Source organism: Oratosquilla oratoria, chromosome 1 (assembly GCF_046742065.1).
Source record: "Oratosquilla oratoria isolate Oo_2021 chromosome 1, ASM4674206v1, whole genome shotgun sequence".
NCBI classification, from domain to species: Eukaryota; Metazoa; Arthropoda; class Malacostraca; order Stomatopoda; family Squillidae; genus Oratosquilla; species Oratosquilla oratoria.
Window position 1 is genome coordinate 96,441,963 of NC_134777.1, and position 13,843 is coordinate 96,455,805.

General features: G+C 42.9%; 1 protein-coding gene across 2 annotated transcripts in view; it reads left to right on the forward strand.

Annotated features, from left to right (window-relative positions):
• mrn (general transcription factor IIH subunit 4 marionette) overlaps nt 1-13,843 on the forward strand; it is a 56,921-nt gene that overhangs the window by 41,526 nt on the left and 1,552 nt on the right. The window contains exon 9 of one of the 2 annotated variants that reach the window (XM_076182994.1): nt 8,772-8,815. The exons of the other annotated variant lie outside the window; for it this stretch is intronic. Coding sequence (XP_076039109.1) covers nt 8,772-8,815 — 44 coding nt within the window. The remainder of the gene's footprint in view (nt 1-8,771; nt 8,816-13,843) is intronic. 2 annotated transcript variants of the gene reach the window in all.

Here is a 13,843-nt window from a genome sequence, read left to right on the forward strand (position 1 = left end):
AAGGCCGCTTCATTAAATCGGCAACCTCCCCCCCCCCCTGTCCCCCATGCAGAAAAGGAGAAGACGGGGAGAAAATCCCTTCAGGCTGTGTCAAATTTTTCTCACACATACCACCTCACCCCCCATCCCCCACCCATTCCACCTCATGCATCACAATATCATCCATATACAAACATTCTCCATTCACCCCTATCTTCCGTCCTTCTTCAACAGACATTCTACTCTTTCCCACAGCCCCTTTTACCCCATCCATCTCATCCTAGGTTGCCCCCTCATGTTCACTCCCTCCACATCTGCCTTCCATACCTCTTTTACTAGTCTTTCTTTACCCATTCTTTCCATGTGTCCAAACCATCCCAATACTCTTTCATCCACCCTATCTCCCAACTCTCTTACCACCCCCGTTCTCCTCCTGACCTCCTCATTTCTCACTCTATCCAGCCTTCATACTTCTCAGAAACCTCATCACAAACACATTCAAACTTCTCTCTTATGTTCCATGTTTCTGCTCCATACAGTGCTGTCGGCACAATCACTCCTTCATATAACCTCCTCTTAGCATCCCTTCCCAAATGTCTATTTCTCATTACACTTTTTAATCCACCAAAGCATTTACTTGCTTCTCAATCTACATTCTACCTCCACCTTCACTCCTCCCTTTCCTGCCACACTTGCACCCAAGTATCTAAAACTATCCACTTCCTCCAGTCTCTCTCCCTTAATGCTAACTTCCAGTCTGCTGCCACTTTCACCCCTTGTACATCACATCACCTTACTTTTACCCACATTTATCTTCAATTTCCTTCTTTCACACACTTTCCTAAACTCTGTCACTAACTTCCTCAATCCCTCCTCTGATCCTGTCACAAGCGCAGTGTCGTCTGCAAACAACAGCTGGGTCACCTCCCTTTTTTTCTCCATTTTCTTTAACCATTTCCAATCCCTGACCCACCACCTTTGCATTTACCTCTCGCACCACCTCATTCATGTATAAGTTGAACAGTCAGGGCGACATAACATATCCCTGACAAAGTCCCACCTTTACCTCAATCCACTCACTCTCTCCATTTCTAATCTTGACACATGCTCTACTACTCTCATAAAAACTCTTGACAGCTCCTAAAAGCTTTCCTCCTATCCCATATATCTGCAAAACCTCCCACAGTGCCTTCCTGTCTTCCCCATCATAAGCCTTTTCCAGATCCATAAAAGCCCAAAAAACATCCTTACTTTTTCTTATAGCTTTCTCACATATCTATCTTACCACAAAAATCCTATCTACACAACCTCTACCTATCCTAAATCCACACTGTTCCTCACCAATTACTCCCTCTGTTCCTCTCCTAATCCTCTCAATCAAGATCCTCCCATAAGCCTTCCCAACTACACTTAACCTCTTCAGTACGGGCCTTAAATCTCGCGGGCAGCAGCCGATGCCAGCCGTACGACGTGTCGTAATAATACTCGCATCATAAAATATAGTCACCGCTTATATCGATCATTCTCTCTTTCACCCGTGAATTTTGATAACCATAGAAAATGTGATTACAGACAGTTTAGAGAGAGTGTCATTACGGAGGGGCAACTACAATAAATATAATCAAGACGCCGATATGGCAGCCTCGCGTATCCACTTGCTCCTCATGACGCCTACGTATGCGGCACCGTATGGAAGGGGTTAACAAGCTAATCCCTCTGAAACTACTACACTCACACTTGTCCCCTTCTCCCTTGTAAAGTGGAAATATACAGGCACTCCTCCAGTTCTCTGCCGCTCTTCCCTCTCTCAAACATTAAATAACCTCACCAGCCAGTCCACCATTACTGTACCTCCTTTTTTCAGACATTCTGCATGGCATCTATCCAGACCAGGTCTCATCATCTTAACAGCTGCCTTCACTTCATCCTTCCTTATTTCTCCATTTTCCTCACTCATCACAGTCATTTTCTTAGCATTCCAGACCAACACTATAAAGGCCTTGTTAGACTCTTTGGACTGGTTGGTCCTAAAATGTGTAATAACAGTAATAATATAATCAAAACCAAATAGCTTTTAACTCTATTCAGATCCTAACATAATTTAACACCATATATATATAACCATTACACTATTTGGTAACTAATACCTGATACTGAATTTAGATTTATTAATATTTACCTTCATCTATACATAGTAAATCACTATATTATTATTATTATCTACAGTGGCCGTGAAAAGTTTGGGCGCAAAATTATAGGCGCCCCAACTTTCCCCTAAACTCAAAACATGCGAAAAATACAACTTTCCACCCAAACTTTTCGCTATTTTTCAATGCTAGCGTTTGTACCCGTATTTAGCCGAGACAACACACACTATTTGGCAACTCTGTTTAGGCGCACTCGATGTCACATGGAGTCAGTATCTAAACATCTCTCACGGAGAGTAGTCTTTTTTTTGCGGTCGATGTTTTTGTGCCTTGATATCTCCGTAATGCGAAGTGGTAAAGAGCTGGAAAGAGACACAGTTGTTACAATCATAACCCTCTATAAGGAGGGTTATAAGTGTAAAGATATTGCTACTCGTGTGGGAATTGGAGTGCGTCAAGTGCAAAAGTGGACCAAGAAATTTCGAGACGAAGGAAGTGACATCATTCGTACTCCAAAGCATCGCTCTGGTCGGCCAAGGAAGATATCAAATCGTACTTCTAAGGTTCTAACTGCCTCCTAATAACCGTAGGAGGCAGTTAGATCTGTAGAAGTATGATTTGATATCTTCCTTGGCCGACCAGAGCGATGCTTTGGAGTACGAATGATGTCACTTTCTTCGTCTCGAAATTTCTTGGTCCACTTTTGCACTTGACGCACTCCAATTCCCACACGAGTAGCAATATCTTTACACTTATATCCCTCCTTATAGAGGGTTATGATTGTGTCTCTTTCCAGCTCTTTACCACTTCCCATTACGGAGATATCAAGGCACAAAAACAGAGACCACCGCAAAAAAAAGACTACTCTCTGTGAGAGATGTTTAGATACTGACTCCATGTGACATCGAGTGCGCCTAAACGGAGTTGCCAAATAGTGTGTATTGTCTCGGCTAAATACGGGTACAAACGCTAGCGTTGAAAAATAGCGAAAAGTTTGGGTGGAAAGTTGTATTTTTCGCATGTTTTGAGTTTAGGGGAAAGTTGGGGCGCCTATAATTTTGCGCCCAAACTTTTCGCGGCCACTGTATACCCAAAATTGAATCTAAGAATTTAACAATTTGGCATCTATGACCTCGGCAGTTATGACGCCAGATAACCTTTAATCAATCAATCAGTTTCTTAGTGCTTCCCACTGCAACTACCTTTCCCTCCCTATCCTCCTTCACATTTAGCAACTCCCTAAAATACTCTGCCCATCTTCCTCTTACTGCCTTCTCTTCCATTATCATCTCTCCATCTGCACCTTTTACCTTTTCTTCTCTACTTGAGAGGAAGAGGAGGCAAATCAAGTAGAGATGTGTCCAAACCATCCCAATATTCTTACATAAACCCTATCTCCCAACTCCCTATCCACCCCGCTCTCCTTGTTTCTCACTCTATCCAGCCTAGTAACCTCTACCTTACTCAGGGATTTCATCTCAAATACATTTAAACTCTTCCTCTCATATGCTCCATGTTTCTGCCCCATACAGTGCTGTTGGCACAATCGGTCTCTCTTACTGGCTTCCAATTTGCCGCCATCCTCTCCCCTTGTACATTTCACACCTTCCCAAACTCTGTGACAAACTTCCTTAATCCTGTGATCTTGCTACAATTGCAGTGTCATCAACAAACAACAACTGGCTTATTGCCCATTTTTTCTCCATTTTCTTTAACCATCTCCAATTCCCAGCCCACCTTTGCATTTACATCTCGCACCACCCCGTCCATGTATAAATTGAACAGCCATGGTGACATGACACATCCCTGGCGAAGTCCCACCTTGACCTCAGACCACTCACTCTCTCCATTTCTAATTCTAACACAAGCTCTATTACTCTTGTAAAAAGCCCATTGCTCACAACAGCTTTCTTTGTATCCCATATATCTCCTTGTCTACCCTGTCGTAAGCTTTTTCCAAATCCATAAAGGCCCAAAAAACATCCTTACCTTACATATATAAATATGCCCAAATGCCCTTCTTCCTCATATGGGGTTGGCCAGCCAAAGCATGCACCCACTCTTCGCACATCAAACACCCACTTGTTTTCCCTTTTATTTTTGCTCCATGTGGATGAAGGGCCGTCATATACTTTTGAAAAGTGTTGAGTGAAGGTTAATGGAAAAACTTTTTTTTTTTTACAAAAATTTAATTAGTAATACATGAAACCTGCTTATCTAGTTAACCTTGTGTTTATACTCATTGAAGGCATAGGAAACTCTGATGTTTTTGTCACAAAGGAATGTACATTACAGTGTGGTATACCTATGTAGCTTCTAGTAGTTCCCTCCCTCCTGTTCACTCAGGTGTTGTGTGAGATTTGTCCCAGAGTGGTCTTTCTCATGAAGGTCAAGTCATATTCAGACTCCTGGTTGTTCAGTCACTTGTCACAATATCATCTGATGTCCTGGCCTAGGTAAAGCTGCCAACCTCTTTCCCTCCATGCTATCTTATATTTTGTTGACAGTGGTGGTATTGCAGATATATGGGATAGGAGGAAAGCTGTTGAGAGCAGTCAAGAATTTAATGAGAGTAGTAGAGCTTGTGTTAGGATTAGTAGGATTAGAAATGGAGAGAGTGAATGGTTTGAAGTAAAGGTGGGACTTCATCAGGGATGTGTTATGTTGCCCTGGCTGTTCAATTTATACATGGATGGGGTGGTGCAAAAGGTGAATGCAAGGGTAGTGGGTCAGGGGTTGGAGATGGTTGAAGAAAATGGAGAAAAGTGGGAAATAAGCCAGTTGTTGTTTGCCGACGACACTGCGCTTGTAGCGGGATCAGAGGAGGGATTGAGGAAGTTAATGACAGAGTTTGAAAGGGTGTGTGAAAGAAGTAAGCTGAAAATAAATTTGGGCAAAAGTAAGGTGACGAGATGTACAAGGGGAGAGAGTGGCAGCAGACTGGAAGTGAGTATTAACCCCTTCCATACGGTGCCGCACACGTAGGCGTCATGGACTTAGATCTCGGTGGCAGCAGCCAATGCCAGCCGTACGACGTGTCGTAATAATACTCGCATCATAAAATATAGTCACCGCTTATATCGATCGTTCTCTCTTCACCCGTGAATTTTGATAACCATAGAAAATGCGATTACAAAAGAATTAGAAAGAATGTCATTATGGAGGGGCGACTACAATAAATATAATCAAGACGCCGATATGGCAGCCTCGCGAATACACTCGCTCCCCATGACGCCTACGTGTGCGGCACCGTATGGAAGGGGTTAAGGGAGAGAGACAGGAGGAAGTGGATAGTTTTAGATACTTGGGTGTAAATGTGGCAGGAAAGGGAGGAGTGGGGGTGAAGGTAGAATGTAGATTGAGAGAAGCAAGTAAATGCCTTGGGCGGTTAAAAATGTAATGAGAAATACCCTGTAGACATCTGGGAATTGATGCTAAGAGGAGGTTATATGAAGGAGTGATTGTGCCGACAGCATTGTACGGGGCAGAAACATGGAACATAAAAGAAGAAGAAAGGAGTAGTTTGATATGAAACGTCTGAGAAGTATGATAGGGGTTGCTAGGCTAGATAGAGTGAGAAACGAGGAAGTGAGGAGGAGAACAGGGGTGGAAAGGGAGTTGTTGTTGTTGTTGTCGTTCCCTAGACTGTCTGTCCGAGCAGTCCCGTCTCCCCAAGGAAGGCCACAGCCGAAACTGGGTTTTCCCACAAATCCTTTATAGAGTGTATGTTGTGTTGTTTGCGTGCATGATTGTGTATAATGCAGTCTTCCATTATGTGTTGTATGGTATGGGGTGAAGTGTTACATCCTGGGCAGCTGTTCACAACACGGTCGTCCAGCCTCTTCTGGTAGCTTAGAAGTGCTGGGTGGTGACCGCATCGCAGTCTGGCCAAGTGGACTCTGTCCTTTCGTGGGAGAGAGGATTCAGAAGGGTGGATATCAGGGGGTCTGGCATGCAGCAGTGTGTTGTCTTTCAGTGTGTTAATGGAGCGGTGAGTGATATGATTATGAATATGTTTCCGGAGGCTGGTATTTGGTGGTTGTGGAGGAAGAGAAGAGAGTATCTGTGCGTAATAAAGGTCTTTGGGTGTAGTTTTAATGTTTCTTGGTGTGTGTGGGTGTTCTGCTATGTAGTGTAGCGGGTGTGATGTGTTTGTGGTGGCTGCAGCAAGTGTTTGTGTGCCTCTCATGTCGAGGTGGTCCTTGACTTTGAGGACTTTTGTTTCATGGTGTAAATGGTCTGTAGGTGGTGTATTTGTGCAGCCTGTAATTGTTTTTAGGGCTTTGTTTTGTATGATTTGAAGGGTGTTGTGGTGTGTCTCACTGAGATTAGGAGCCCATGCAGGACTCGCATAATTCATCACTGAGCGTATGCATTGTTTGTATATTGTTATATTAGTTTCTTTGTTTTGTCCAAATGTTGTTCCAGTGATTGACTTAAGTGCGTTAAGTCTAGGTGTGCATTTGTTTTTTATGTTTGTGAGGTGTTGTTTGAAAGACATGGATGTATCGTATGTTACACCAAGAATTTTCGGTGTGTTTGTGTGGTATTAGAGTGTTGTTGATGTAGAGATGAGGTATGTATTTGTGTTCTTTTGTCCAGTTGGTGAGAAGTGTTGCTGTAGATTTGGTTGGAGCTATTTTGAGTCTGTTTGTGATGAACCATGTGTTGAGTGTGTCAAGGTAAGGCTGGATTATTTCTGCAGCTTTGTCTGTGTTACGATGTGTGCATGTGATTGTTATGTCGTCTGCGTAGGAAGAGATTTGTATTTCTGAGGTGTCTGGCGTGGGTAAGTCATGCATGTATAGATTAAATAATGTGGGGGATAGAACTGAGCCCTGTGGTACTCCGTTCTTAATGTTTCTGATGTGCGATGATTGGCCATTATATGACACATGAGCATTCCTGCCTGCCAGATAATTGGCCAGCCATCTTTTGGTGTTATTGTGCATGTCTGTGTTATATATTTTATTTGTTAGGTTGTGGCGGGGGATAGCATCAAAAGCTTTACTAATGTCCAATGTTATAAGAAGTGTTCTGTGGTGGGGCCTATCTGAATTGATGCCATCTAAAATTCTTTGTGTGAGGTTTGTCAGAAGAGTGTTTGTGGAGTGTAGTGGCCTAAAACCGTGTTGTGAGTCAGCAAGGGGAATATATGGTGTGACAAGTTTAAGTATTAGGCGTTCAATGACTTTAGAGGGGGTGCAGAGAAGTGTGATTGGGCGGTGCGATGTTGGGATTGTTGGGTCTTTGTTCGGTTTTGGAATGGTGATTATTTTACCTTGCTTCCAGATGTCGGGTATAGTGTTGTGTGAATAGCTGTAGTTTGCAATGTTTGTGAGTGCGTGTATACCTTGTGGTCCAATGTGTTTTAGGTGGATGTTGCTTATGTTATCAGGGCCACAGGCAGATGAGTGCTTGAGATTATGCATTATGAGTTTTGTCTGACTGTCTATGAAGGGTGTATAGTCTGAGTCTGTGGGGAAGTCTTTCTTACGTCGAATGGTGCGTCGGTCGTCAGGGTTGATGAAAGATTTTTAGGATGGTTTGAACTCATGGAAAGAATGAGTGAAGAAAGATTAGTAAAAGAGGTGTGGAAGGAGTGAATATGAGGGGGCGTCCTAGGATGAGATGGATGGATGGGGTAAAAGGGGCATTACGAAAGAGAGGAATGTCTGTTGAGGAAGGACGGGAGATAGGGGTGAATGGAGAAGGGTTGTGTATAGATGATGCTGTGATGCATGAGGGGGTGGGGGATGGGGGGTGAGGGAGTATGAGATAAATTGACGCAGCCCAAAGGGATTTCTCTCCACCTTCTCCTTTTCTGCATGAGGGGACGGAGAGGGGGGGCTGCCGAATTAATGAAGCGGCCTTGCTGTGGATGTGCTGTCCTGTGACACTGCTTCTGACCCAGGGCAGTGGACAGGATACAGGGATGACCCGTCATCCAGGAGGTGCCAAGATGTGAGGGAGGGAAGAGGGTGGAGGGTAGTGGAGTATGTAGGGGATGGAATGGGTGGGAGTGGTTTCTGTGCCTTTTTCTTTTTGTCTACCTCCCATGTAAGGGAGAAAAAAGCCTTTGGTATATGTATGTATGGAAATAATTTTTTTATACATATACCAAGGCTTTTTTCCCCCTTACATGGGAGGTAGCCAAAAGAAAACTAGTCCCACCCATTCCATTCCCTGCACACTCCACTCCCCTCCCTCCTACCTTGACACCTCCTGGATGATAGGTCATCCCTGCATCTTGTTCACTACCCTGGGTCAGAAGCAGTGCCACAAGACACAGCACATCCACACCAAGGACGCTTCATTGATTCAACGACCCCTCCCTCTCTGTCCCCTCATGCAGAAAATGAGAAGACGGGGAGAAATCCCTTCGGGCTGCGTCAATTTATTCCTCATACTGAAGGAGGAACCATTGGGGATTTTTTCTGACGTTTCATCCTTACCAGGACTTCTTCAGAGTACCTTCAAACAATTCACACCCTATATACCTGCCGAAGCTCTCCGCGTTCCACCATGATTGACCTGACCTCTCATCCTCCTCCATTCTGCTTTGCGAAGTATCAAACAGCTTGCCATTGTTGTTTGGATGGGAAGCGATGTAAGCTACTTCAGTTATTTTTCTTCTTTTCTTAGGAAGTCCTTTCTGCAGTGCAGCACCTCTGTTCTGTCTCAGTCTGGTAAGTGGCCATGATCTGGCTAAGGCGTGAAAGCATGTAATTACACCTTGCTTAAAACCCATTTCAATGTTGCTGTCACCCCATCTATAGCAAGATCTAACCAGTGTACCAAAAAGATACAGATTAGCTTTGGAGGAGCTTGGAAAAGATGACAACCTGATAGTCACAAGTGCTGACAAAGGTAGAGGAGTTGTTGTCATGAACAGAAAGGACTACAAAGACAAAATGTTAGATGTACTAAGTGATACCACTACATATGAGAAGAAATATCAAGGTCATAATGCACTGGAAGGGGAAAAATTTAAGAAAGAGGCCAGGAAGATGCTCTCGAAAACCCAGAGGGACAAAAAACTGATTGGACTGCTGGAGGAAGCCCCGAGACCACCTTGTATGTGCGGGCTCCCAAAAACCCACAAGCCCAACATCCCAATGAGACCATCACTTCAGGCATATGTAGTGCTCCGCATAGGTTAGCCAAATGTTTGGCAAAACCCCTATCCAACGGACTGGGATTAATAAGTAGTGCCCACCTGAAAATTCCAATGATCTCATTTACAACGTAAAGGGTATGGATATTCCAGGAAAAATTATGGCTTCGTTTGATGTCACAACCTTATTCACTAATGTTTCTGTGGAAGGGGCGTTAAAAGCAGCAAGAGAGGTATATAGAGATATGGATGATGAAGCTCTACCCGTAAGAAAGGTAGATGTCTTAAAACTGATATCACTATGTTTGAGATTTGGTCCCTTCGTTTTCGACAGAGAGGAATACAACCAATGAAGAGGCCTTGTAATAGGGAGCCCCCTCAGTGCTGTTTTAGCATCCCTCTATATGGAGGTTTTAGAGAGAGATCATTTTGTAAGAATAATGGGTCAAAACACCTGGTTTCGATATGTGGGTGATGTCTTAGTCGTTGCCCCCAAGAACAGCAATTTGGACAACAAATTGAGGAGGTTAAATAATGTCGAACAAAACATCCCGTTCACTGTGGAACACGAGGCTGATAACAAATTGGCCTTCCTCGACACCATCATCTGGAGGAAAGATAACAAGACCGCATTCTCGGTTCATAGAAAAAGTACCAATAAAGATGCCATAATGAGAGAATAAAGAGTGGAGTGGTCATAGGATTCTTCCTAAGAGCATACTACACTTGCAGTGAAGAATTTATTAAAGATGTAATATATTAATTTTCAACATTTTCACCAAACTCTGTAATCTGGAAGGGCTGTTGCACTGACTTAGAGAAAAGGCTTTAAAGATAGCAGAAAGAAGCATAAGGAACAGAGGAGACGTGACTGAAAATGATAGCAAGGGGTATTTGTCCGTGCCAAACTTGAGCCACTCAGGCAAGTTGGGACAGTTGCTCACTAGAGCTGGTGTCAAGATTACGATCAGCACGGAAACAAAAATAGGAGACATTATTAAGAACCAGAACAAAGTCATGGCCAACAGAGAAGAAAATAGTATCATCTACATGATACCGTGTGGAAACTGTCCTATCAGCTACTACGGGGAAACCAGCAGAGGTATTAAAAAGTGGACAGTTGAGCATAGGAATGACATCAAGGCACACCACGTATCAAACTCGCTAGTGGTTCATGTAGATACTCATGGCCACTTATCAGACTGGGACAGAATAGAGGTGCTGCAGAAAGGACCTCCTAAGAAAAGAAGAAAAATAACTGAAGCAACTTACATTGCTTCCCATCCAAACATCAACCACCGTGATGGGTTATTAAGCTTACAAAGACAGTGAGCTGTTTGATACTTCGTGAGGTAGAGCAGAGGAGGACAAGAGGTCAGGTCGGTCATGGTGGAACGCGGACAGCTTCAGCGGGTATATAGGGTGTGAATTGTTTGAAGGTGAATGTACTCTGAAGAAGTCCTGGTAAGGAAGAAACGTCAGAATAAATCCCTAACGGTTCCCTGTGTTTATCTCACCACCCTTCCACTTGTTTCTCATACATACTCCCTCACCCCGTACCCCCCCACCCACTCCTCCTCATGCATCACAGCATCACCCATACAAACCCTTTTCCATTCACCCCTATCTTCTGTCCTCTCCCGTCCTTCCTCAACAGACATTCCTCTCCTTCCCAATGCCCCTTTCACCCCATCCATCCATCTATCTCATCTTAGGATGCCCCCTCATGTTCACTCCTTCCACACCTTTTTTTTTTACTAATCTTTCTTCACTCATTCTTTCCATGAGTCCAAACCATCCCAATACTCTTTCATCAACAGTCTCCCAACTCCCTTTCCACCCCTGTTCTCCTCTTTACCTCCTCATTTCTCACTCTATCCAGCCTAGTAACCCATATCATACTTCTCAGGCATTTCATCTCAAACACATTCAAACTCCTCTCTTCCTCTCGTTTATGTTCCATGTTTCTGCCCCGTACAGTGCTGTCGGCACAATCACTCCTTCATACAATCTCTTTTTAGCATCCATTCCCAGATGTCTTTTTCTCATTACACTTTTTAATCCCCCAAGGCATTTACTCGCTTCTCTCAATCTACATTCTACCTCTACCCCCACTCCTTTCTTTCCTGCCATATTTGCACTCAAGTATCTAAAACTATCCATTTCCTCCAGTCTCTCACCCTTAACCTCTTCACTACGGGCCAAAATCGTGCGGGCAGCATTATCTGCCAGACGTACGATGTGTCGTAATAATACTCGCATCATAAAATATAGTCACCGCTTATATCGATCGTTCTCTCTCTCACCTGTGAATTTTGATAACCATAGAAAATGTGATGAAGACAGTTTAGAGAGTATGTCATTATGCAGGGGCAACTACAATAAATACAATCAAGACGCCGATATGGCAGCCCCGCATATCCACTTGCTCCTCATGCCGCCTACGTATGCGGCACTGTATGGAAGTGGTTAATACTATAGTCAGCGCAACGAGAAATGACCGCTAAGGCGTGGCTAGGAGATTTCCCGGTGTTGCCACACATGGGCATCCATGGCGAGAACGTGCGTGTGGATGTAATGTTTTCTGAATGCAGTGTGAGGGGGGCGGGGCCAGAGATTAGATGTAGCGGCAACGTCGCTCTCTCTCCCTCATATGCCATGTCTAGACTCGAGCAAACGAAACCTTTGTATAGAAAACATTGCTTTGATTTTTACTTCAGTGGTGGTGTGTGAAAAAAAATTAGAATATAATTATAAGTGGCAATATTATAAAATCATAAAATAGAATTATGAAATACAATAGAATTATGAAATAATTATGTGGCACCACAGGGGGACTCCCAGTGCTCCGCCCTAACGGCCATTTCTCAATGCAACGGGTATAACTTCTAGCCTGCTGCCACTCTCTCCCCTTGTACATCTCATCACTTACTTTTACCAATATTTATCTTCAACTTCCTTCTTTCACACACCTTCTTAACCCTTTCAGCGGTTGCGTCACAGCATCTGTGCCAGTACTTAAATCCATCTCTGGTGGGTATGGCACACGTTCTGTGCCAGAAAGATTTTTTTTTTTTTTTTTGAGTACTGATTCTTCCCATCACGTCTCTAAGGGGATAATCATATTTTCCATCCATACCTACTTTATCTAGTATTTTTTACACAGTGTTCCAGTCATAATCAATCACGAAATTAGTAAAAAGGAGTAATTTGTGTAGGCAAATATAACTGCGGCTGTATGGCGGTATCTGGCATCTTACCTGTCACTGAGTCGAGGCCACGCCCACCACGTTAGTTGCAATCAAGATGTCAAAGGGGTACTGTTACGAATTTGATGAGCAGGACGATGTTATGCTTCTAAGCGACAATGACTCCTTATATGGTTCTGATGGCTCTCATCAGTCCGATCGTCTATATATAAACGAAGAATTACTTTATGAAAGCAGTAAGTAACGCCTATTTTTTTTAATAAATTGATGTGTTAATAAAATTGTTTCAGTTGACGTTTATCATAGTCTAATAAGCCATAAAATTACTTTATGTGCAATGCTGTACGACTTCCGAATCATACACATTTCCAGACCATGCCAGTGAGGATTCCATAAATGGCACAATAATAACACCAGGGTCAAAGCGTGTTAGAGTTAGGAGCGAAGAATCAGGTGAGTTTAGTAATTTAGGTAAACGGGAGTTAGATTATTCATTCAGAAATACTGTTCATTCATTGAGAAATAGAATAGTTACCTAGCTTTTATACGTCTAGATTATCAGCATAGGACAAAGGACATAAGCATCGAATTATGAGTTCAGAATATGGAATTTATTATATCGAAAATTTAGCTTCAGTAATAGAATACAGAGAACTTACACGGGAGGTGAGAACTCCGCTTTACAAATATAAGAATTTTGATGAGATTTACATTTTTATTTATTAGAGGTCTATAAATTCCAGATTATTTATTTCTAACACCGTATTAACTCATTCATATAGATGACATGTATCAATATACATACAATATACCCGTCAACATGAACCCACGAAAAACAGCTTAGGCAAAAGGTAAGCGACATTACGTCACTGCTAACCGTCGTTGCTGTCTTGCCTGTAAGAAAGTGTAACGGTTGACGTTCTGGTCCACGGCATTATTCTGATCAAGCTAAATAATTTCCTTTGCTCATTTCGTTTTAATTTTCTTCGTAGGGAAAACTTTTTTATTTTCAAATAAGATATTCTTGTCACTGTAACAGTGCTCGCCGTGGCTTTCAACGTTACTTTGGCTTCTATCATGAAGATACACAGGAGTTATGTATCCAGATATATTTTGTATTTGTATATTCAGTGGAATTTACAACCACACACACATGGTAGTTGAGGGTCATCGAACATCTGCTGCATTTTTAGGGTGTGCTGGCGCGAGCCGATGCTTAGAATTGGAATAAAACCTTCCGTAAGGTGACATCCTTTATACTGTTTACGCCAGGATGGTTGACCATATAGCAATTGAGAGGGTGATATGCATTGAGAATTTAGAGAGTTCAAAGAAAAAAACTACAGTTTGCGTTTGAAAAAAAAAAAAGAGAGACTATACGTGGTAAGTTC